At 49.3% G+C, this 24,497-nt stretch overlaps 1 protein-coding gene across 3 annotated transcripts in view; it reads right to left on the minus strand.

Moving 5' to 3' along the window:
• EEIG2 (EEIG family member 2) overlaps positions 1-14,922 on the minus strand; it is a 52,373-nt gene extending 37,451 nt beyond the window's left edge. For 2 of the 3 annotated variants that reach the window (XM_054036569.1, XM_054036568.1), the window contains exon 1: positions 14,502-14,922. In XM_054036569.1, the coding sequence (XP_053892544.1) occupies positions 14,502-14,653 (152 nt within the window). In that variant the 5' untranslated portion in view covers positions 14,654-14,922. The other variant, XM_054036570.1, reaches the window with a different exon arrangement.
• Positions 14,923-24,497: the final 9,575 nt, after the last annotated feature.

A 24,497-nucleotide genomic window follows, 5' to 3' on the forward strand; every position in this document is an offset into this window, starting at 1 on the left:
CCAGCACCCTGCAAACCACCATGGATACCTCCGAGGAGCCCAAGACAGAGACCCTCCCCACCTACCTACAGTCAAGAGGACGAAGATGCGGCAGGGGTGGGGATACCTGCCATAAGCGAGGACCTGTTTCGAGACTCCACCACAGTCTAGCCAGTCCTGCCAGCCAAGCATGTACAAGCCCAATGAAGGGAAAGGGACGGTGATGGTCCACGCTCCTGGGGTCAGGGCAGCATGGACTATCAGTCACAGTCCATAAAGCAGCCCTTCAGTGCAGGGCAGCGTGGCCTAGCGGCCGGAGTCTATAGCGCCCCCTTTGGTGCAGGGCAGCGCGGCCTAGCGGCCAGAGGCTATAGCGCTGGGGTGTGGCTGCCCCAGTAGGAGGGCCCGGGCCCACCCGACTCCACCGGGCCCCGACACAGGGCCCTAACTGCTTACCACTGACTCAGCGGGGAGGTCCTGCCGAAACACACCGAGTTTCCCTGGGTGGGAGGTACCACTCCGACACCCTCCCTGGGTCACTTCCTACCTGAGTCTGTGATGAGGTTTCCCATGAGACATCGATTCCCCTGTGCTCAGCAGGTCCAGTCGTCTCCAGGGTCTCCTCCAGTTGCTGGGGTGCAGGCGGGCCATGGACGGCTGCGATTCCCAGCATATTCAGAGGCTGTGGCTGGCCCTCCGCAGGAGCTTCTCTGGCAGGTCCTTCCCCTGCGGCCTCCAGCCCAGAATGAGCCAGTCTCCCTCCCTTTATACTGCTAGAGCACTTGGAGCATGCCCAGTCTTGCCAGGGACTCCCGCTGTCAAAACCTGGGGCTTAACCCTGTCTGAGTTAGTGCGGGGTAAGCGACCCCGTCACGCCCTCCCACCTCTCCCAGTCTAGAAAAGAAATCCGCGTTAGCGTGCGCCTTACCCGGACGATGAAACATGCAGAAGTCGTATGGTTGGAGTGACAGGTACCAGCGCATGATTCGAGGGTTTGCATCTTTCATGCTGTTTATCCACCTGAGGGGAGCATGGTCAGTGATCAATTTGAAGGTGTTCCCCAGTAAATAATAGCGCAGAGCGTCGATAGCCCATTTCACGGCCAGGGCCTCTTTCTCTATCGTTGAATAGTGTTGTTCTTGAGGAAATAATTTGCGACTCAGGTACAGTACTGGGTGTTCCTCCCCCTCCCATTCTTGGGAGAGCACGGCCCCTAAGCCTACCACTGAAGCGTCGGTTTAGAGTATGAACTCCTTTGTAAAATCAGGGTGCCGCAGGACTGGTTCCTGCGTGAGCCATTCTTTCAGGATCCTAAAGGCCTTGCCACACGGATCGGACCACTGTACCTGTCGCAGCTGAGAATTCTTCGTCAGGTCTGACAAGGGGGCAGCAATGGACACGAAGTCTGGTACAAAGCGGTGATAGTACCTGGCCAGTCCCCAAAATGGCGCACCTGCTTCTTTGTTTTGGGTGTGGGTGTATCCATAAGGGCTTGCACCTTATTGATTTGGGGGTACAATTTCCATCCCCCTACGATGTACCCAAGGTAGGTCACCTCTTCCTGTCCGAGATGGCATTTCACAGGGTTGGCTGTGAGTCCGGCTGCTCTGAGGGCCTGGAGGACCCCGGTGAGGTGTCTGAGGTGATCCTTCCAGTTGTTACTGTAGGCCACAATGTCGTCTATATACACTGCTGCGTATTGGTCATGAGGTAGCAAGAGCTTATTCATCAGCCGCTGAAAAGTCGCTGCGGCCCCGTGTAACCCGAACGGCATAGTTACAAAGTGGAAGAGACTGAATGGTGTTGGGAAGGCAGTTTTTTCCCGGGAATTTGGTGTAAGAGGGATTTGCCCGTATACTTTGGTTAAATCTAGGGTTGACAAATACCTCGCTCCCCCGAGTCTTTCGGGGAGTTCTTCCACCCGTGACATTGAGTACGCGTCGAACCGTGAGATAGCGTTTACCTTCCGGAAATCGATACAGAAGCGGGGGCAGGGGGGTCCCGTCGGGTTTTGGGACCAAAACTATTGGACTGTGCCATTCACTCTTTGACTCCTCGACTACGCCCATCTCCAGCATCGTATCCAATTCCTGTCGTACTGTGGCCCACATCTTCCGGGGCAATGGTTGATGGCTGTCTCTCACCTTCTGCACGGGCGTCGTCGCGATATGATGGCTCATAAGATTGGTTCGTCCCAGGCGTGTTGATAGCATGTTGAGGAAATCCTTTATGAGCTGCAATATTTGTTCCCGCTATGCTGTGGTGAGGCCGGTCCCCAGTGTAGCTGGCCTTGGGTCTAGAGGTTCCTCGGCTAGCAGTCCCAGGTCAGGGTCCGGGGGCGACGGAATGATGAATAAGGCCTCTCTGGCCTTCCATGCCTTCAAAAGATTCACGTGGTATATCAGAGTGTCCCTCCGGCGTCCGGGTAACCGGACTTCATAATCTACGGGCCCGACCCATTGGATCACCTCGTAAGGCCCCTGCCACTTGGCCAGGAGCGCTAAGTCGGCCGAGGGCAACAAGAACAACACCCGGTCTCCAGGGTCAAAACTCCGTACCTTAGCGCCTCTGTTATATACCCGTTCCTGTGTCTCTTGGGCCCGCAGCAGATTCTCCCGGGTGAAAGTTCCCAAGGCTTGGACCCGTTCTCGGAGGCGTAGCACATACTGAGTGGTCCCGAGTACTCACGACTCCTGTGCCTCCCAGTCTTCTCTCAGGAGGTCCAGGATTCCTCGGGTCTGCCTGCCATACAAAAGTTCGAAGGGTGAGAACCCGGTTGATGCTTGGGGTACCTCCCTTATGGCGAGCAGCAGGGCTGGGAATAGTGTGTCCCAATGACTGGGGTCTTCCTCCACGAACTTCCTCAACATGGACTTCAGATTACCATTAAAACGCTCCACTAGACTGTCTGTTTGTGATGGTACACCGACGTTCGGAGGGTCCATATATTCAGGAGGCGGCACAGCTCAGCTATCAGTTTCGAGGATACGTTAGTCCCCTGGTCAGTCAGGATCTCCGCGGGTATCCCAACCCTAGCGAAGACCTTCACGAGTTCGGTGGCAATCACCGGCGACGTGGCTGCTCGGAGGGGAACAACCTTGGGGTAACGTCCCGCGTAGTCCACGATCACTAAAATAAATCTGTTCCCTGTCTTGCTTCTTTCTAAGGGTCCAACCAAGTCCATTCTGATGAGTTCGAAGGTACACCGACCACAGGCAGGGGTATTAACAGGGCTCAGGGTACACCCTTTGGTCCGGCCCGCTGGCATTCCGGGCACGACGCACAATACTCCCGAACCTCTTGGTGAATGCCGGGCCAAAAAAAAAAAAAAAAAAAAAAAAAACAGCAGGCCACCCTCTGAAGGGTCTTTTCTCGTCCCAGATATCCTGCCCACGGGTTTGCGTGCACTAACTGTAGGAGGCCGTGTCGCAACCTCTGGGGAACCAACAACTGCCGAAGCGTTTCCGGTGTTCGTGGTTCCTGAACCACCTGATATAGGTGGTCCCGCTGGATCTCAAACCAAGGCCCCTGTGGAGGTTGCGTAGGTGTGTCCTCTTCAGGGCCGGGAACGGTGGCCTGCTCCCAGGCCCTACTCAGAGTCGGGTCTTCTCTCTGCTCCCTCACGAAGTCAATGTCCCGCTCCAGCTCTGTCTGCGAGTCTTCCACGGAGGGATGTCGGGTGTTAGCGGGCGCCCTCCCCGCCATAGACATCACTTCCCCGGGGTCTGCCTCCAGTGTGTGTCCGAGCAGTCCCCTTCCTGGGGACATAGCCCCTTCCATATGTGAAGCGGGTGGTTGATACTGCAGAAGGATCTCCCGAAATTCTGGCCAGTCTCGTCCCAGGACTAAGGGTCATGCCCACGTGGAGGACTTCCTCCCGCTGGCCAATCTCGATCCTCACCCAGGCCGTGAGGTAAGGGCAGATGTCCCCATGGACACATTGTAGGTGTATCTCCCCCCCACCCCCCCGAGAGTCTAAGATCCGGGACCAGCCCCTCCCGTAAGAGGATCTGACTGCATCCCGAGTCCACAAGAGCATTTGTGGGGGTCCCCTCTACTCACACAGAGATCACTAATTTTCCCGGCCCCCTTTTCCAGGCTCGGTGTCCGGCCACCCACATTTGCCCATAGTTGCAATCCATGAAGGGGCAGTCCAGCCGAAAATGTCCCTTGTCTGCACCCCCAACAGTGATTCCAGCCTTCTGAAGGTCCAAGGCCTTCCCTTGACAGGCTCCGCCCCCCTTGTGGGGGCCATTCCCTTCTAATCGGAGTCCTTGGAACTCTGTGCCTGGGTTCAGGCCTGGGAGGCTTAGTGGGTGTGGAGCGGGTGTTGGACAGAGATTCCCGAGCCTCCGTGCCCCGAGGGCTTCCTTTGTCTGGCCCATCTCTCCTGCTCGGGTTTCTGGACCTCCATGGGAGTGCCTCGGCTCCTTCGACCGCCAAGTAGTCCTCCATCAGGCCCATGGCTGCTGACAGGGTTGCCAGCCGGTGACGTGGCACACATGCTTTCCCTCCTGCCGGGAGGATCTGTGTGAACTGTTCAAGCGCCACCATCTCCGCCACCTGAGGCCCAGTCAAGCCTTCTGGCTCCAACCATCTCCAACAGTGATCCCGTACCCGTTGGGCCACGGCCCGAGGTCGAACCCCAGGAGGATACTGCTCTTTACATAGGCGCTGGCGGTACATCTCAAGGCTAATGCTGGTCTGGTTTAAAATGGCCGCTTTCACCCAGGGGTACTCCAAGGACTCTCAGGGATCAAGCTTACGGTAGGCCGTCTGTGCCTGTCCCATCAAATAAGGGGCTAGCATGGTGGCCCAGTGCTCTGAGGGCCACCAAGCAGCGGTGACGACTCGTTCGAATGTGACCAGGAATGCCTCGGGGTCGTCGCCTGATCCCATCTTAGTAAGACGAACTGGCAGCCCCACTGGAGCCTCTACCGATCCTGTCGGTGTAGGGACTGGAGCTCCCGGCGGGCGCAGTAGAGTTGCCACTTGTTGGACTAGGCATTCCTGTTGTAACTGTTGCTGGGCAGCCAGCTCTCGAAGGAGTTGCTGCTGTTGTTCCTGGTGCTGGGTCATCTGTAACTGCTGCTGGCTGGCCATCTGCTGCATCATGTGAGCCTGCTGCTGTCGCTGTTGGGCCACCTGCTCTTGCTGGTTCTCCAGCAACCACTTTAGAAGCTTCTCTGTATCCATCTTAGATGGCGGTGGGGCTCCCACCGTCTAGATTCCTTACACTGGACATTTCAGCAGGTCCCAGGCGATGCCCACATTCTCCACCACGTGTGACAGTCCACGCTCCTGGGGTCAGGGCAGCATGGACTATCAGTCACAGTCCATAAAGCAGCCCTTCAGCGCAGGGCAGCGTGGCCTAGCAGCCAGAGTCTATAGCGCCACCCTTTGGTACAGGGGAGCACGGCCTAGCGGCCAGAGGCTATAGCACTGGGGTGTGGCTGCCCCGGTAGGAGGGCCTGGGCCCACCCAACTCCACCGGGCCCCGACCCAGGGCCCTAACAGTGGCGTAGCTGCTTGCCACTGACTCAGCGGGGGGGTCCTGCCGAAACACGCGGAGTTTCCCTGGGTGGAAGGTACCACTCTGACACCCTCCCTGGGTCACTTCCTACCTGAGTCTATGATGAGGTTTCCCATGAGACATCGATTCCCCTGTGCTCGGCAGGTCCAGTCGTCTCCTGGGTCTCCTCCAGTTGCTGGGGTGCAGGCGGGCCGTGGACGGCTGCGATTCCCGGCGTATTCAGAGGCTGTGGCTGGCCCTCCGCAGGAGCTTCTCTGGCAGGTCCTTCCCCTGTGGCCTCCAGCCCAGAATGAGCCAGTCTCCCTCCCTTTATACTGCTAGAGCACTTGGAGCATGCCTAGTCTTGCCAGGGAGGCGGGACTTCCGCTGTCAACACCTGGGGCTTAACCCTGTCTGGGTTAGTGCGGGGTAAGCCAACCCAGTCACAGGGACTTTGGGTAAGCATATGCATGCATTTTCCCTTACACTGTTTAAATTGAAAGATGGCATCTGGTCCATCCTTAAGGTATCATGAGGTGTCAAGGACAGCAGTACAAAAAACAGATAGAATTTGGTATCTGCAGGATTATGGGGAGAGAAGTGGGGAGGCAGCATCCAGAGCAGTTCATGTACATAGAGATGTCCCTTTTATCCTCCTGAGAGATCTTGATGAAACGTTCATGGAGATACTCTGCAATCCTTTCCTGAATGTTTCTAGGGATGGCTGCCTTATTTCTTCCTCCATGGTAAAACTGAACTGGAAAAGACAGGACTGGAACAAATTGGAGGAGAGGAGGCAGAAGGGTCAAGGATGGTGGGAACTAGCAGAAGAATCTGTGCCTACTAGAGAATTATTCCAGGCTCTGGAGAGGAGCAAACCCAAGATTCCCTGAGTCTCACCATTCCACTGTTGTCAACAAATAACTGAAACCAATAGGTATCGTTCATCTCTCATCCTGCTCTACCACTGGTCCATACAGAATATAACAATCTATGACTGCTAGCTCAAGTGGTCTATGCAGTGGATTTAAAGGTTTCTACCCTGCTGATGAACCATCAATGTCAATATGATGCCACATGATTACATTTTTTGTTTGCTTTTTAAAAGACGTAGGCAGTTGCACACAAAAAAGCTACATTAAAAGATTAAATGCCAGAATTAAAATGGCCTGTGCAACCTTAATCCAGCCTTCTTGTGCATAAGTATTATGATAGTCTTTAATTACATAACATACTATTTTTTCCATTCAGTGCAGTGGACCTACTCTGGAGATAAACCAGGATTATGCAGTGAAGAAGACTTGTCTGTAGGATTCCTGTTTCATTTGTTGCAGAAATTGGAAGATGTGTAGTCAAGAGAAAGGAAGACTTGTGATTACAGCAATTGAATGCTGCCCTGGAGAACTGGATTCTATTCCTGCTTCTGCCACATTGTAGACAATGTTTTAAGTTGATGTAACTTACATCGCTCAAGGGGTGAGTTACATCAACTTAAGTGGTAGGGTAGACTAGCACTAAGTCTTCACTAATGTACATATTGTACAATTACTCCTGTGGGAATTCTGCACCACTGCGCAATGCAGAATTTTGCAGAAGTTAATGTTGCGTGCACAGAATTTCCTTTCTCCCACAGAAATGGGTTGCAGTGCTTCTGGCCACCACTAGGGGCTACTGGACCCAGCAGAGCCCAGCTTGCACATAGAAGACACTGCCAGGGGAGTGGGGGGGACGGGAGGGAGCTAGAGTGTTCCTGGCAACTACAGTTCCCCACATGCCCTGAGGGAAGAAGACAGCAGGGATCCAGCGTCAGGCTTTTTCTCCCTATGGATCCCTGGTCTCTGGAGGGGAGGGGGGTAGGTGTCTAGGCTCTGGAGGGTGAGGGGGTGCAGGTGTATTGGCTGGAGGGAGAACTGCGGCTGGGCTCTGGGGGGAGGGGTTGTGGGTGACTGGCCCCCCAGCTGGCCTCCAGGGGGAAAGAGGGCAGAGAAACAGGAACTGGGTGGTCATAGGGGTTTCTTTAACTCTTTACTCCTGGGGGAATTTTTGTGTCTCTCTGTATTTTTACAGACATACTTGCTAACAGGTATTTTGAAATAAATTACCAAAATAATTGAAACTAGTGTGATTATGTAATGTTAACTTGACAAATAACATTTGCAGAATTTTAAAATATTGTGGGCAGAAATTTTTAATTTTTTTGGCGCAGAATGTGTCCAGGAATATACAAGGAAGAGATAACAGTGCTGAAGAATAAATATTTTCCAACAGCCTGAACTTTTACCTGACATGTCCATTTTCCCCCTTTGCTCAGTAGGACTACTGACATATGAAAGTGTTTGCAGGATCAGGCTTTTAATCGGTAACATAATACAATTTAGCAAGACAGTTTGTGGATACAAGAGTTGGATCCATTTGGCTTATAACACATATACACAAGGGCCGCGAGTTGTATGGGCCCCATGGTGCCCGGACTCCAGCAATATTCAGGGCCCGGGGGTCCCAGCTCCACCAACGTTTGGGGCTGGGACTCTCCCCCGGCCACGCCTGCCACCCCCAAGTGCCTCCCCCGAGTGTCCCCCGGCCCCCACTTGCTGCCCCCATGCATCTCCCCTGGGTCCCAAAGTGTCCCTGCCTCTCCCCTGCAGCTCCATGCTGACTCTGCTCTTCTGGCTCCCGGCATCAACTGCCGCCACAGGGTCCTAGTGCCCACCATCCACTAGTGGCAGGGCAGGCTGCCCTTCCGCCTCAGACCCTTCCCTTTTCCAGCAGGACCCTCCACCAGCACCCCCCCCTCCCCCACCCGCAGGCACCGCTCCTGCCCCATGCTGGACAAGGGGCAGCCTCATCCCCCACCCCTAGGGAGGCTACAGTGAGGGGCAGCAGCAGGGGAGGAGGCCACACGTGATGGCAGCCCGCACCCACCACAGGGGAGGCAAGAGGGCTTCCTGGACCTGAGAGGGGCCCTAGGAGCACATGCAGTGACAGTGGTGCGGGGTGAGTGTGCTGCCGGGGATGAGAGGGGGCCCCTCCCCCAGAGCTCACTGCTGCCAACTGGGAGAGGGCTGGGGGGAATCCTCCTCTCTGGCCCCAGCCCTGGGGCAGTCTGCCTGCACCCCAAACTCATCCCCAGCCCTTCCCCACCCCAGAGCCCTCACCCCCCGCACTCCAACCCTCTGCCCTAGCCCTGAGCCTCTCCAGTGCCCCAAACTGCTCATCCTGAGCCCCAGAGCCCTCAGCCCCACCCCAACCCTCTGCCCTAGCCCTGAGCCCCCTCCCACAGCCCAAATCCCTCATCCCCAGCCCCACCGCACAGCCCTCACCCCTGCACCCCCTCCCATCCCCAAACTCCCTCCCAGAGCCTGCACCCCCTCACCCTTAACACACACCACCTCCTGCCCCCAAACTCCCTCCCAGGGCCTGCAGCTTCTCCCTCTGCACCCCCAAACTCCCTCCCAGAGCCTGGACCCCTCACCCCCTCCTGCACACCCACCCCCCTGCCACAGCCTGTCTGCACCCAGCACCCGAACTCCGTCCCAGAGCCTGCACCCCTACCCCCTTCCCGCACACACGCTCATACCCCCGAACTCCCTCCCAGAGCCTGCACCCCTCACCCCCTCTTGCCCCAGCCTAGAGCCTACACCCAAACTCTGTCCCAGAGCCTGCACCCTTATCCCCTGCTCAAGCCCAGGGCCTGCACCCCAGACCTCTCCCCCCCACCCAAACTCCCTCCCAGAGCCTTAGGCAGGTTGGGGGTGGAGTTGAGGGGGGGGCGGCGGGTTCTGGGCACCACCAACATTTCTATAAACCTGCCACCCCTGCATATACACCTCTACCCCGATATAACGCTGTCCTCAGGAGCCAAAAAAAAAATCTTACTGTGTTATAGGTGAAACTGCATTATATCAAACTTGCTTTGATCTGCCGGAGTGCGCAGCCCCCCCCCCGAGCACTGCTTTACGGCATTATATCCGGATTCGTGTTATATCGGGGTAGAAGTGTACACTGTATTTTATGTCACATTTTGTCAGCATCTAATGCTATCTTAAGATGTTGATGTATATTTGGCTCTTTTGTGATATCATGTTTAAGAATTAAGTGTTGGGAAGGAAGTGAAAGGCAATTTACAAAGCTGTTTTACAGTTCTGAATAAGACTGTTCTTAAAAAGGGAAGATTTCCAAAGACACAGATGTCAGTTAAGAACCCAACTCCCAGTCAGTGGGACTGGAGCACCTAACCCCATTAAGTTTCTCCCCAAACAATTATGTTACCAGACATTGGGTGAACACTTAAAAAAAAAAAAGGCCGCATAGCCAACAATGCAGTTAATTTATGACACATACAAAATTTTCTCAAAATATTTTAAATCATTCTCTGAAACATTTAACAGGCTTCCCTGAACATCTTAAAATGCTATTAAGTTAACTATTTTGAGCACATGATAATCAACTCTTAAATACTAGTGCAGTTTGCATTTTATCACATTGAACAATAGAAAGACAATGCTCATTTAAAAAATAAAGACTAAGCTAGTTTGAAGATTCTGCTGAACACTCTAACCCCTTCATTTTATTGGTACTTGTCACTGTCGGAGACAGGATACTGAGCTAGGTGGGCCATTGGTCTGACCCAGTATGGAAGTTCTTATATTTTTATTGAAACAATTTGAGTTCACCTATGTAGGAATAAAGCAATTCATTCTGGCGCCAATAGCACAGACACTCCCTAAATTGGCATAAAAAGAACTACTGCAAAGGAATTCTATACCTTCCTCTACAAGTGCAGCAACATCTTAGTGACGCATCCAACTCTCCCAGCCAAAATTTTAGAGACCCGCACTCTGGTTTCCTGTAATATGAGCACATAACTTACTGCTCGGTTCCATTTTAAAACCACACTCCAAAGAAGAAAAAAAAAAAAATAACTAAGGAGGCTCATCCTCTCAGGTCCCAATCTTGCAATTCAGTGCATACTGGTGGATCCCTGTTCCCCCCGGGGAGCCCCACTAAATTCCTTAAGAGCTGCCCAAGTACATCACATTGCAGGATCAAGACCTAAGGCCCCTCACTCTGCAAACACTTAGACACATGCTTAATGCACATATGAAAAGTTAAGAATATGTGTTTTCAAGATTGGGGTCTCACTTTGACATCACATAGTGCTAAGGGTGCAAGGTAAAGGAAGGACAAGGCTTACAATACATGCATCTGCTTGGTTGTAGTCTATTGTCTTTTAACAAAGAGATTTCCCAGATGATATACATCAACTAGAGAAAGTGACTAAGGCACTGTCTGCACTACAGAGACTATAGCAGCACACCTATGGTGCTGTAACTATGGTGGCAAAACTCCATGGTATAGATACCACCTATCATGATGGAAGGGTTTTTTCTGTCATTGTAGGAACACCCTGGCCCCGAGTGACAGGGTTAGGTCGGCATAGCTATGGCACTCAGGGATGTGGATCATGCACACCTCTGAGTGCCATAGCTACATCGACCTAAATTTTAAGTGTAGACCAGGCCTAAGACAGTAGTATCTGCCTATAACAGTAATGGGATGTTAGCATCTAAAGTAATCAGCACATGAAAATTATCATCTGTTACTGGTAAAGCAAAATCATTCAACAGTATGTTAAACAGAAATGAGATGAGAGTAAAGTGTTGGTGGTCTGAAGTCCCTACTCCCACCAAAAAAACCCCAAACATCCCAGTTACTTGGGACTACACTTCTGTGTAAGGTTACAGTTGATTCAGAAGTGCACGGTCCAAAACTCCATTTTGGTAAAATTGTCTGTGATGCTGGCAGACCCAGTGCCAGCTCATGCCAAGGCCCCAGGCCTAACAGAACACTGTTTAACGCATGGGTGGAAACCAGTCTGGTTTACTTGGGGGTTAGTATAATAAAAACAGATATTAGTATAATAAAAATGTGTTTAGACTTTATGAAATGCTAGTTGGCTGCATGTATTAATCCTACTTATAATATCTGTATCCATGCTATAAGGTAATACTTATGTGTGTGCACTATAACTGTAAATTTTTTGTTCTGAAACTCTGGAACTCAACCGGGTGGAGTGAGGAATTAAAAAAATACCACTTTACTTAATACAAAATGCTGGATTCCTACAGAAGGCATCCTCTCCTGATCCTCAGGAAGGATTACTGAGTCCAAAAGGGCCACTGTAAAACAAAGACTTTGTCAATTGCTCCACCCCTGAAGAGGTTATATGCAGAACCGCTCATCCCATCAGCTTGAACTCTATGGAAGGGGAGATTAAAATCCCTTAACAGAAGGAATTGGGGTCTCTTTATGCTATCTGGACTCTGACTGACTAAGATTCCTAAACATAAGCAAGAGATCCCCATGCTGCTTGGCATGGATCAGCCCTAACGGATACATAGAGCTGCTCATTATATAAACTTATATAACCCTTTTAAATCTAAGACTGTATTTCAATTGTGTGTGTACATTTCCTGTTTTAACCTTGTAAATAATTATCTTATTTCTTTTCTTAGTTAATAAATCTTTAGTTAATTTATTACAGGATTGGCTACAGGCACTCTTTGAGTTGAGATCTGAGTACAACTGATCTGGGGTAAGTGACCTGTCCTTTGGGACTGGAAGTAACCTGAACATTGTGATTTCTGGTGTAAAGTGACTATCTGTCACAGAGTCAAGCTTGCCTGGGTGGCAAGACAGATTAGAATGTCCAAGAGGACTGTCTGTAACTCCCTGTTAAGGCTGTATAGTGCTTGAGGTGTTTACACTTGTTACTGGGCTAGTGAAATCTAAGCAGAGAGCTCACAAACAGGTTGGGGTTTGTGCCCTGCTGCTTAAGAGTCTGCCTGGAGGTTGGTATTCTCAATTATGAGCCACTCCAGGCAGCATAACTTTATCCTTATAAAACACTTCCATCCACAGAATCAAAACAGATAATTCAGTAAACTCTGTGACTAACATATATGGTAATTTAATAATAAGCACTGAATGGCAATATAATTTTTTACACTGATTTCTAGCTGTCCAGCCTTGAAAAGTTGCAGCAAGTAATCATTTTTGTAATGATATTAAAGCAAAAGATGTAATCCATGTCATGGACAAATAATATATTGGGGCTGGATATTTAGTCTCTCAAGGATTTACTGAAGAAGCTGACAAGCCAAAATAGAAAAAAAATTATAACTGCCAATGCTGCAACTTCCACCTGGTATCTGGAAAGATAAAAATCAAGTTATGTTCTGTCTCACATACTATCAGCAGCAAATAAATATTCTGCAGTCAGAACTGAGCTGACAGTTCTGTTCCTGATGTATGAGGCAAAAAGGAATCCAACTGTCTTTCCACAGCTGCATTTGCTCTGCAGTTTGACAAATGGAATTATTCCTGTTAAGTACATGGCTTAGACACATACAAGAAATAAGATGCCATTTTTCTATGGACACTTCTATGTTAATACTTTTACTGTGATTCTCAAGTACATAAAAAAGTGAAAAGTGGCAGTAAAGTATCAAACAGAAGACAGAAGAAGAGTACAGTATAGGCTGCCTTAAATCAGATTATTAATGGACCCTGCTGACTGCAACCATGTGTTACACTAACTGGGTTGCGGGAGCTTGAATATTCTTATTTCCACTCTTTTACATAGAATGGGTAAACTGTCCTTCCTTTCTAGTCATATTATGTTATATAAATTAACTCTAGTCAGAATTGACTTTAAAAAAGTCTGCACAGGAAAAGACAGTACATAGTCAAGTTACATTAGCCAAGAAAATTAGCACCTTTCTGTCTACAATATTTCAGCAGACAGACTTCCATATTCTTATTCCATTAACATTATTGTTGATAGAAGAGACTGGAAAAAACCCACTAATGTGACTACAGTAAATAAGTCTACATTCCCATGAGCTTTTAAAATCAATATAACTTTGCCCTTACTGAAGAGTCCATGCTTTAGAACAGCATGACTCTTACTTAGAAAGACAGCGTGTCCGTATGTGTGTACACTATTACTTTCTAACTGAGGAAATAAACAGAAATTTGGGGAAGCATGTATGGCAAATCACTTTATCTAGCTGAAGCCTATCCAAGCCTTTTCTAGCTTCTTCCAAGCTGTTGCATCACACTAAATGCCATGTCTATATCAGAAGATAAGAGATGCTCTAAAGCCCATTGCTAAATGCCAAAAAAACTTGCAAGACATTTTTTTTTTTTAAAAGCTTCAGGGACGGATACCTCACTTCTGAGTCACCTAATCTTTCTGCAGTGGTTCATTAATGGCCATTTCAAAATACGTAATCTAATCACAAGCAGTAAATAATTTAAGAGCAAGTCCACAATGACGAAGCTCCAAAGGTAAAGTGCTGCTGTCACTTTTGTGCAAGGAAAGTAGTACACTGCATGCTTAAGTTTAGTACATTGCACTGTATACCCCCATAACCCAACCAAAATAAGAGCCCTGAAAATCTGCGGGTATCCGCGGACCATGTTCGTGGTTCGCTGATCGGATGCGGATACACATTTTCTATCCGCGCCGGACTCTAGTAATCATCATTCAATAAAGGGCTCAACTGCTTGCTCTTACGTGTTTCTAAGTTCAGAAGCTTGCTAGAAACCAACAGAAAGCGACTATGAGATGGATGTAATTGTTACCTTCTTTGCAAATGTAGTTACCATGGTACATACACTAGAGATAAAGCAGCAGAGTGACAACTCATAAGTGATGTACTTACAGCGCGGGCTGGTGGGTGAAGGGGGTTATAAGCTTTTAATTCTGAGCAGAGGATACTGCTTTTATCGCAAGGCTACAGAGGCAGAGGGCTGCAAGTCCGCTGGGCCGGCATTTGGAGGCAGAAGGGCTGCACAGCGGCGGGTTTGCAAGGCGCTCCGGAGGAAGGCGGCTGCACGGGTCTCTGTGGCGGGGATGGGCTTTCATGGCGACGGGGGAGGTCTGCATGCACCGCTCGCCTGACTGGTGCCAGGGGACGGGGCGCGCAGGGGGCCAGGCACCTACCGGGAGGACTCCCCGCTGAAGCTGCCGCCGTCCAGCAGCCGCACCTTGCAGAAGAGGATGCCGTTGACGAAGGGCACGGACGAGAGCTCGTCCAGCTCCAGCTCCACGCGGAACTTGAACTTCTTCTTCTTCATCATCATCATGAAGGCCATGGGCGGGGGCCGGGGAGCCTCCGGCCGGGCCCTCAGCGCCTCGCCCCGGCCGGCCGCCGCCCGCCTGCGGCGCTCATGGCTGCTGGGACGGGCACGCCCGCCCCCTGCCCACGGTGCTGCTCACCCGGCTCCCAACGGCGCCTCCTACTGCCGCCCGCCCGAGCCACTTACATGGCAGCCGCCGCCGCCGCCTCCCTTTCAAACCAACCCGCCTCCGCTGTCCGAGGGGAGGGGGCAGCGACGCGCTGAGCCCCAGCCAGGGCTGCAAAGCCCTGCCCTGTTGCCGAGCCGCTAGCCGCGCGGCCGCTGTGCGACTCCCGCCCGGCGGGCGGGCGCCCCCAGCGGCCCCGGCCCGCCGCGCACCCTGCCGAGAGGAGGAGGGAGAAATAGGGCGGGAGGGCGCCTCAACGCACTAAGCACACGGCGGGGTGTTGGGGGGAGGGAGGTGCTGGAGGAGGCGGCTGAACCGCTCTGGGGCCGGCGGCGGGGCTCCCCCGACTGGGCCCAGCGGCATGCTCCCCTGCGTCCTCAGCTCGGTGCAACACAGTGCTCCGCCGCCGGGCTGCTGCGCGGGGGCTCTGCACGTGAAACCCTGCCCAGTCGGCACCTGCCCTGGGGGTGTGCGATCAGAGAAATCTTCAATCCACGGAAAACCTTCCCCGCACCTGCAAAGCCTCCATGACCGCTTCATGTGTCCAATGGAAAGCATAGATTGGGGGGCGGGGGTGATTACAGCTTTAAATGCTGGCAGGTGCTTGACTGAGCACGTCCAACATTATGAGTACCACTGGGGATCGCAGTAGTAGAAAACAATTTAGGATGATCACACATACCAATGGACACTTGTTGTCTGTTTCCAGATGTAGGCCACCATCCTACAAAGACTGTGCTTTTACTTTATGCCTGCGAGTAGACCCACTGAAGTCTTATTTAACAAGGTCCCACCACTCAGCAGAGTTGACCAGCTGCAGAGGAAGCAGCAGGTTGTATCCCTTTCAGCAGCATAAAGTACTTGCTATGTGCTGGTGATCTTTCAGTGTTTCCCTGTGCATTTTGTTGGGGGTGGTGCATAGGGTTACCACATGTCTGGATTTCCCTGGACATGTCCGGCTTTTTGGTTGTTAAATGGCCGTCCAGGAGGAATTTTTAAATATCAAAAAACCCAGACTTTTTTAGATATTTAAAAATCCCTCCCGGCCGGCCGGCATATGGACGTATGGTAACCCTGCCGGAGCAAGCCTCTGAGCGCCTGTCCCAGGGACTGCAGGGCTTGGAGAGGTTCTTCGCGGAGGAGCCGCTAGGGCTTCTGTTGAGCTCGGCGCCACGTTCACAGCTGGGCGCTCCTTGAACCCGGACCCATCCAGGGACCCCCGGTCCCAGCCCCGGGTGGCGAGTGCCAAGGCCCTGATGTGCTGCCCTGCCCGAGCTGCAGCCGCGCCGGGGAGCATCCGAGGGCTGCAGACAGCGCTGGAGCCAACGGGGCTGCCCGAGGATGAGTCAGAGCTGGCCCTGCACCAGTGAGTTGTCCCGGGAGAAGTTTCCCTGGGCATTCAAGTCCATAACCTCCCTCCGTGCGGCGCCCAAGACCATAACCTCCCTCCCTGCGGCGCCGCCAGCACGGGCGCCCTCGGGCTCCCGGCTTTCCGCCAGCTCGAGCGGAGCCTGCAGGGAAACTTCTCCCGCGACAACTCCCTGCTCAGCCTGTTGGTGCGGGGCCAGCTCCAACTCATCCTCCAGCAGCTTCAGCGCTGCCTGCAGCCCTCAGACGCTCTCCGGCGCGGCTGCAGCTCGGGCAGGGCAGCGCGTCAGGGCCGAGCTCTCACAAAGGAGGCTGCCTGGCGAGGGGGGAGAACGGGGGGTTTCCTCCCCTCCCTTCCAGCTGCTGCATCGCACCCGCCAAGGCAGTGAGTGGGACAAGGGAGCCTCCCGCAGCCACGGCAGGAGGGAGGGAGATTCCGGGAGTGGCAGCCCCTGCAGCTCCTAGGGCCAGGTGCAGCTCCCCAGCTGGAGCAGGAGGGGTTGCACCAGTGACTTCAGGCGGGGTCGGAGCTTCCACTCCCAGGTACCCCACAGAAGTCAAGAGCAACTCTCTCCTCCCCCCTTCAGTGAAGCAAGGGCAGGGGGTAAATTTAAAACTGGATCCTGCCACATCTTATGTGGTGTGGGCCCAACCCTCTGCCCCTCCACTGTCTGGACAGAGAACATGGTGGGGCAGTTAGGGTGGGGGGTCCCAGGAGGGGGCAGTCAGGGGACAAGGAGCGGGGGGGGGGGTTGGGAGTTCTGAGGGGGGCAATCAGGGGGCAGGAAGAGGGAGGGAGTGGATGGGGGTGGGGCTGGGCTCCCCCGTCCTCTTTTTTGATTGTTGAAATATGGTAACCCTAGTGGTGCAGCTCACTGTCCCCACCAGAGAAACAAAGCCCATTATTTTCATAATGGTGACAATTTTAAAATGTATTATTCTGTAGAAGTTAAGAAAAATAAAACAGATCTGAGTTCAGTTAGAGGGTAACATTCACAATTTTACTTTATTCTTGTGAGCAGATTAGCAGTTGAAACTTCAACTCTGAAACATCTAGACTCCTTGGAGCTCTAGGTTCAAATCTTGGCAGAGTCCAGTTCTTTATCTTTCTATAGCAGCTTACTCTGTGTAAGGCTGGCACTTTAAAAATACATATATTTTTGCTCCAATTTCTGACCCCTATGTCCCATTCTGACACTGTCACCTATCTGCCAGCAGTAAGTTACCAGTAACAGCTATCCAGGGCCTTGCAGGTTGGCTTCCCAGTGGAGGGGAAATCAGTGACACTGAGTTACGTATAAGCCACGTAACTTGTTTTATTCACACATATACATCAGAGTGTATGTGTGTTTTTCCTCTGAAACCTACATTTTATGTCAAACTTCAAAACAAACAGACAAAAATAAATAAAAAATAACCAAACAAAAACACTGAATATCCTATTTCAAAAATTAAGAATTGCAAAGTTCCATTTTAATAGGGTGGAAGCTGATGTCTTAATTATCCTCAGATCAGGTGCACATTTTCCTGCCAATGTGACTCAGCATAGAGGTGGAGAGCCCAATCCTCAGATTAGAGCAGGGGTAGGCAACCTGCGGCACGTGAGCTGATTTTCAGTGGCACTCACACTGCCCAGGTCCTGGCCACTGGTCTGGGGGGCTCTGCATTTTAATTTAATTTAATTTTAAATGAAACTTCTTAAGCATTTTTAAAACCTTATTTACTTTACATACAACAATAGTTTAGTTATATATTATAGACAAAGACCTTCTAAAAACGTTAAAATGTATTACTGGCACACGAAACCTTAAATTAGAGTGAATAAATGAAGACTCAGCACACCACTTCTGAAAGGTTGCCTACCCCTGGATTAGAGGGTAGTTCAGTATAAACCCTTCTCACTGCAGTCATTCTACTGAGCCAGCCACCAAAGGAACTAAGTGTGCTCCTTATGGGCACCTGAGTCCCATCAATAGCACCAGCACAGTTAGGAAACAGGATGGGCAGTAAAGTTTCCCCACAGCGTACCATGTTCCTAGGGCTAGAGTATGATGGGGGGCCCTAGGCACTTAGGGATATGTTTACTTTGGCTCAGGTCTGTGCACTGCAGTGCATACACCAGAGCCTTAGGTTTGAGCACGGGTCTGAAATTTCTTAACCTAGGGTTAAAATGCAGTGTAGATACTCAAGTCCAGGGTTCCCTGACATGAGTCAGCTGACTCAAGTTCCACATTGCAGTGTAGGATGATTTGTGGAACTCCTTTGGCTTAATTTAATCAAAAGCTGTCCTTTGTGCCATAGTGTCTTTGAACTCATATGTTCCTGGGACTTTAAATAAATTATAGCAAGGTGCTGTTACTACACAAACCTGTATGTATTTTCATTAACTACAGTATTATTTGATTGATTTAATATACATAAGGAGAAAACATTTCATGTATAAACATCAGTGTCTAAGGCCTGGTCTACACTACAGAGTTAGATCTAACTATGTAAGTATCTACACTAAAATTTCACGCCTGTCAATGTCACTGCCCAGCTACGCCGACTTAATAACTTCACCTCCTCAAGAGGCATAGAGTCATTGTTGATAGATCGATACAGTGTCAGTGTAGACACTTCATTGCTTATGACTGTTACTGTCTTTCAGAAACCATGCCACAATGCCCTATGCTGACAGTACAATCAGTGCAAGGACTCCTGGTGAGGATACGCACTGCTAATACAAGGAGCGTAGTATGGACACGGAAAAGTGAATTACTGTGGTAGCTGTATGCCAACATAACATAGGTCGACATAATTTTGTAGTGTAGATATGTCCTAAGTGTAGTAATTTAATAAAATGTAGTGTCTACTTTTGTACAGTTAGGAAAATGTCAATGCCAACAGATTCCTGTGAGTATTTACATGCAATTTTATTAATCATGTGGAAATGATTAGGTGATGTTGAACATAGAAATGACTTATTGGCTCAGTATGTAAGTTAAAGTTGCCTGAGGTCAACTTTAATTTATGCTCCAGATGTTTCTGTGTTCACTTTGGGGCAACTCTAAATCATACACTAGATAGCACAGTACTTGTTATATTATCTTACACAGTACACCAGAAGAAATAACTAACAATGACCTTGCTTCAAAACACTTTATAACTTTACAACATTTTCTGTTGCTGCAGTGAAAACACAGAGGGATTGAATCTGGTCTCACCTTTATTGGCATAAATCAATAGGTGTAGGTCCATGAAAGTTAATGGTATTACACTGGTGAGAGGTCAGATTCAAGCCTGTCGTATTAGAAAAATTGTTTAGTAGCGCTGATCAAAAAAAAAAAAAAAAAAAGTTCTCCACACCTAATGTAGAGCATTCTGTGATCATGCAAAAAATAATTAGCCATTGCATAACTGATACATAATATGGAATAAATAACATACAACATGTATTTAAAGATTAATGCATGTTGTGGCTGTCGTATTATGTAAGCTTTGGAGACAATAGATTTTCTGTGGTAACGCGCTCCAAGATGTTGCAAGTGTTATGCTTATAAGAAGCACACAGGATCTTTTTCAGGGGAAAAGGCAACACAACGCGTTTATTGAAGATACAACAATTAGCATATGCATTCAATCACACCACACACACACACTCACTCCTGCCAGTTGATATTATAGTTACCAGTCTAGAGTCCAGCTCAATCTAGTGGCCAACTAGGTTGATCATGGGTAGGGAGGAGCCGGGTTCCGTCAGTCGCAACACAATGCTCTGGGGAAGTCTTGGCAGGACAAACCCAAAGTGTCATGGCACCCTGTTTATATAGTGATTTTCCTTCATTGGGATCAATGAGTTTTGCATCATGATGCTGTAATCAATTGTTGTTTGACGAGTGCTTGTTTTCTTAAATTGTCCTTCTCATCCTTTATCTTGTTCTTTCATCAAGTTCCTCAGGGAGTTATCCCATGGTGGTTTTGATCACAGCTATCTTGTCCCCATTGATAGGTGCCGGTCTCATTTTTAGAGTCGTCAATCTGCCCTCCCCTGACATTTCAAAAGGGGCTTGTTGCAGCCCCCGGCGCCCTTGCATCTCTCTCCAGTTCCTCCCTTGTACATCTGGTTCAGCGATGGCCTTCACACTTATCTCTTAACACATACATTCCTCATTCACACACAAAACAGAATTAATTTACACAGAACATTTTGAACAGGAGCATCAGATTGCAATGCAAAAGAAAACAATCATGGCATTCTTTTACTTATTTTAAAATGCTAAACCTACAACAAATTGGTGACCCTCAAAGGTTCTGTTACTGCCTCAAAATCAGTCCAGACACAAATTCTGGCTGATGTATCTCTACCCATTGGCCCATTAGGCCATTCCTTTCTGTTATTCAAAAATAGTGGCTGGCAGGATATGATCAAATCATACACCAGTACCAGGACCGGCTCCAGGCACCAGCTGACCAAGCAGGTGCTTGGGGTGGCCAAGTGGAAGGGGCGGCACGTCAGGCTCTTTGGCGGCAAGTCCCTTGGTCTCTCTCGGAGGGAAGGACCTGCCCCCGAATTGCCACTGAAGAAGAAAACGACGCAGTGGAGCTGCTGATGATCACGATCGCGGCTGCAGCTTTTTTTTTTTTCCCTGCCGCTTGGAGCGGCAAAAACCCTGGAGCAGGCATAAACATAAAATCCTACTACTACACAAGAAATAAAGTCATATCTTGCTAAAGCAGCATGGTGTTAGCCTTACACCTGGGGATATTAACAATGATCAAAGGAAGGACTAATTTAATTGTGTTCCTTAATGAATAGCAATAGAAACCCAGTCCTTGTTTTGGCCTTTATGATACAATAAAGGTAACATAAATAAAAAGAATAAATTAATGATGATGGCAAAACCATAAGTGTTACCATTCCTAAATTCTGAAATGCAACCTAAAATGGTTGTGGCAGGGTACAGAGGCCCTCTAGAACATGGGTAACAGGCAGGGAGCTGACTCATTGTGCACATCCTCCTTCACCCTCTCTCTGATTGTGGTTTTGATTTGTTAAAGCTGATTAATTTTCCTCACTGGACAATAGAAACTTTGGAGGGAAAAACTTGATTGATTACATTTTGTTTTTCCATTGGCCCATGTGAATTGCCTTTGAGAGCTTACAATGGTCTAATGTGTCTTAGATTTCCAAAAGGCAGATGCATGGTTCATGCTGTTCAGTCAGATACACAACTAAGTTAGAACACACACACATAGGTTAGAAAATCAGTAAGTGACCTTAAAATGCAAGTCAACCTGGATAAGCATGTCAGGGCAGACTGCAGTAGATTAAGCCTCTATTTTAAAGCTAGTTTATAATCTTAAACACATTTTTCGGATTCTGTTTATAAATAAGCTAAACAAATATAGTGAATGCAATCCCTGGGCCAACTCTTGCACTTCCTTGCGTAGGTGTACTTGGGAGCAGGGTGGATAAGGGTACAGGAATCCCCTTCCCTACTCAAGACATGTATGCAGCAGCTAGACAGAATGTCCACAGTGTTTCCTTCAGTGCAAGGTGAGTAACCTGGCTAATAGACTCAATAATGATCCATGTGGGGTATGGTCTGCTATTTTGGTGGCCTGGCCAGACCCCTGGCCATTCTGTATATATGCTGCTGTTGGCAGCAGGTTCTGGGGATATATGTGTACACGTTATTCCCTTTTGGAATAACAATAAGGAGTGTGGCTGAGCCTATTGCTGCAGAATAAGCAAGCAGGATGGCTCGTGGATCCTCTGCTTGACTACTTCTACTCCATTCTTTCTCCAATGTAGTAAAGAATGTTAAAGGCAGGGTTTTCTCCTGTCACAAAATAGAACCACATTATTTGTAAGAAAATTATCATTAGTGACTTTTGAATATAATAGAGGTATGAAATAATTAGGAAGAAAACACTACTTCCTCAACTACACATTTCAGTATACTTAGTTGATGCAGCATTGCAATCACATTTACCCAAAGTCCAATCCTGCAACCACTTATGCCTTTGTTTGACTTTAATCACACGAGCAGCTGTGTTTAAAGTTAAGCGCATATTTACAGGATTGGGGCCTCAATGACTATAAGAAAGACCTTTTGGTGCGTGCTCCATGTAATAAGACTTAGCCCTGGTCTACACTACGAGTTTAGGTCAAATTTATCAGCGTTAGATCGATTTAACCCTGCAACCATCCACACGACAAAGCCATTTTTGTCGACTTAAAGGGCTCTTAAAATCGATTTCTGTACTCCTTCCTGACGAGGGGATTAGCGCTGAAATTGACCCTGCTGGGTCGAGTTTGTGGTAGTGTGGACGCAATTCGACGGTATTGGCCTTTGGAGCACTCTGGGATAGCTCCCATTGTGACCTCTCTGGATAGCACTCTCAACTCAGATGCACTGGCCAGGTAGACAGGAAAAGCCCCGCGAACTTTTGAATTTCATTTCCTGTTTGGCCAGCATAGCGAGCTGATCAGCACAGGTGACCATGCAGAGCTCATCAGCACAGGTGACCATGGAGTCCCAGAATTGCAAAAGATCTCCAGCATGGACTGAACGGGAGGTACTGCATCTAATCGCTGTATGGGGAGATGAATCCGTGCTATTGGAACTCCGTTCCAAAAGACAAAATGCCTGAATATTTGAAAAAATTCCAAGGGCATGAAGGACAGAGGTTATAACAGGGACCCGCAGCAGTGCCGCGTGAAGCCTACCAAAGAACCAGAGAGGCAAACGGCCACTCCGGGTCAGAGCCCCAGACATGCCACTTCTATGATGAGCTGCATGCCATTCTAGGGGGTACCCCTACAACTACCCCACCCCTGTGCTTCCCTCCTCCCCCACCCCGCCCAGGCTACCTTGGCAGTTATCCCCCCATTTGTGTGAGGAATTAATAAAGAATGCATGAATTTGAAACAATAATGACTTTATTGCCTCTGCAAGCGAGATCAAAGGGGGGAGGGGAGGGCGGTTGGCTTACAGGGAAGTAGAGTGAACCAAGGGGGCGGGTTTTCATCAAGGAGAAACAAACAGAACTTTCACCTATAGTTGAACTGCTACTTACTACTGTCCAGGCTTCACGAGCCTTGGGAGCAAGGGGTAGGCTGAGGTAGGTGCGACCGCGTGGTGCTGACGACTGGGAGAGCAGCCTGAGACAGAAGCCTCCAGCTGGCATGATATTCCAGGCAGGACTGAATCTCTGTTAGATGAAATGTAAAGAAGAGAATGACCTGGAATCATTCCCATTTTTGACCAGGCGCCTCCGACCGACCTCACTGAGGCCGATCAGGAGCACCCATGGGACAACAACGGCTAGCAGTCGTATTGTACCATCTGCTGTCCACAAGGCAAGGCAAGAGGATGCTGCTGTGTAGCACTGCAGTACCGCATCTGCCAGCAGCACCCAGGAGACATACGGTGACAGTGAGCTGAGCGGGCTCCATGCTTCCCGTGGTATGTCGTCTGCACGGGTAACCCAGGAAAAAAGGTGAGAAATTATTTTTTGCCGTTGCTTTCATGGAGGGAGGGAGGGAGGGATGGACGGAGGCCTGATGACATGTACCCAGAACCACCAGTGACAATGTTTTTGCCCCATCAGGCATTGGGAGCTCAACCCAGAATTCCAATGGGCGGCAGAGACTGCAGGAAATGTGGGATAGCTACCACAGTGCAACACTCCAAAAGTCGACGCTAGCCTCGGTACTGTGGGCACACACTGCCAACTTAATGCGCTTAGTAGGGACACACACAATCGACTGCATCAAATCAATTTCTAAAAAATCGACTTCTATTAAATCGACGTAATTTCGTACACTAAGAAAAGTAATACCATTCCACTTAACAATTAATGTCATCATGTTTCAGGATTGATCTTATTGGTCATTCTTCCTTTGGATCTTCCATAGCTTGTGACAATGTTTCCTCTATTAACTTATAAATTGCAGCCTCTTGGCAGTGGCAAAATTCCAAATAAAATAAGTCTGGATTAGTATCTCAAGTCCTGAGCCTGCTTTCATTGAAATCAATGACAAAACTGTCATTTATATTGGGATCAGGTACAGCCTATTAATTAAAACGACACTAGGTCAAATTCTGCCCTCAGTTACACCCATGGAACCTTAGTAGGGTATGTGTGTGTATCAAGAGAGAATTTGGTCAATTGGCAGGCAATTTAGACTTAAAATGTAGAGGTTAGCTAAAAAAAGAAAAATAATAAAACCTACTACTCATAGAAATCAATTTAAACAGGTTTTCTGGTTGGGTATAGTCTCTTACAGTTTGTGCAACTATTGCAGGATTGCTGTTGCATGAGAATCTGAAAGTG

This window comes from Malaclemys terrapin, chromosome 8 (assembly GCF_027887155.1).
Source record: "Malaclemys terrapin pileata isolate rMalTer1 chromosome 8, rMalTer1.hap1, whole genome shotgun sequence".
NCBI lineage: Eukaryota > Metazoa > Chordata > Testudines > Emydidae > Malaclemys > Malaclemys terrapin.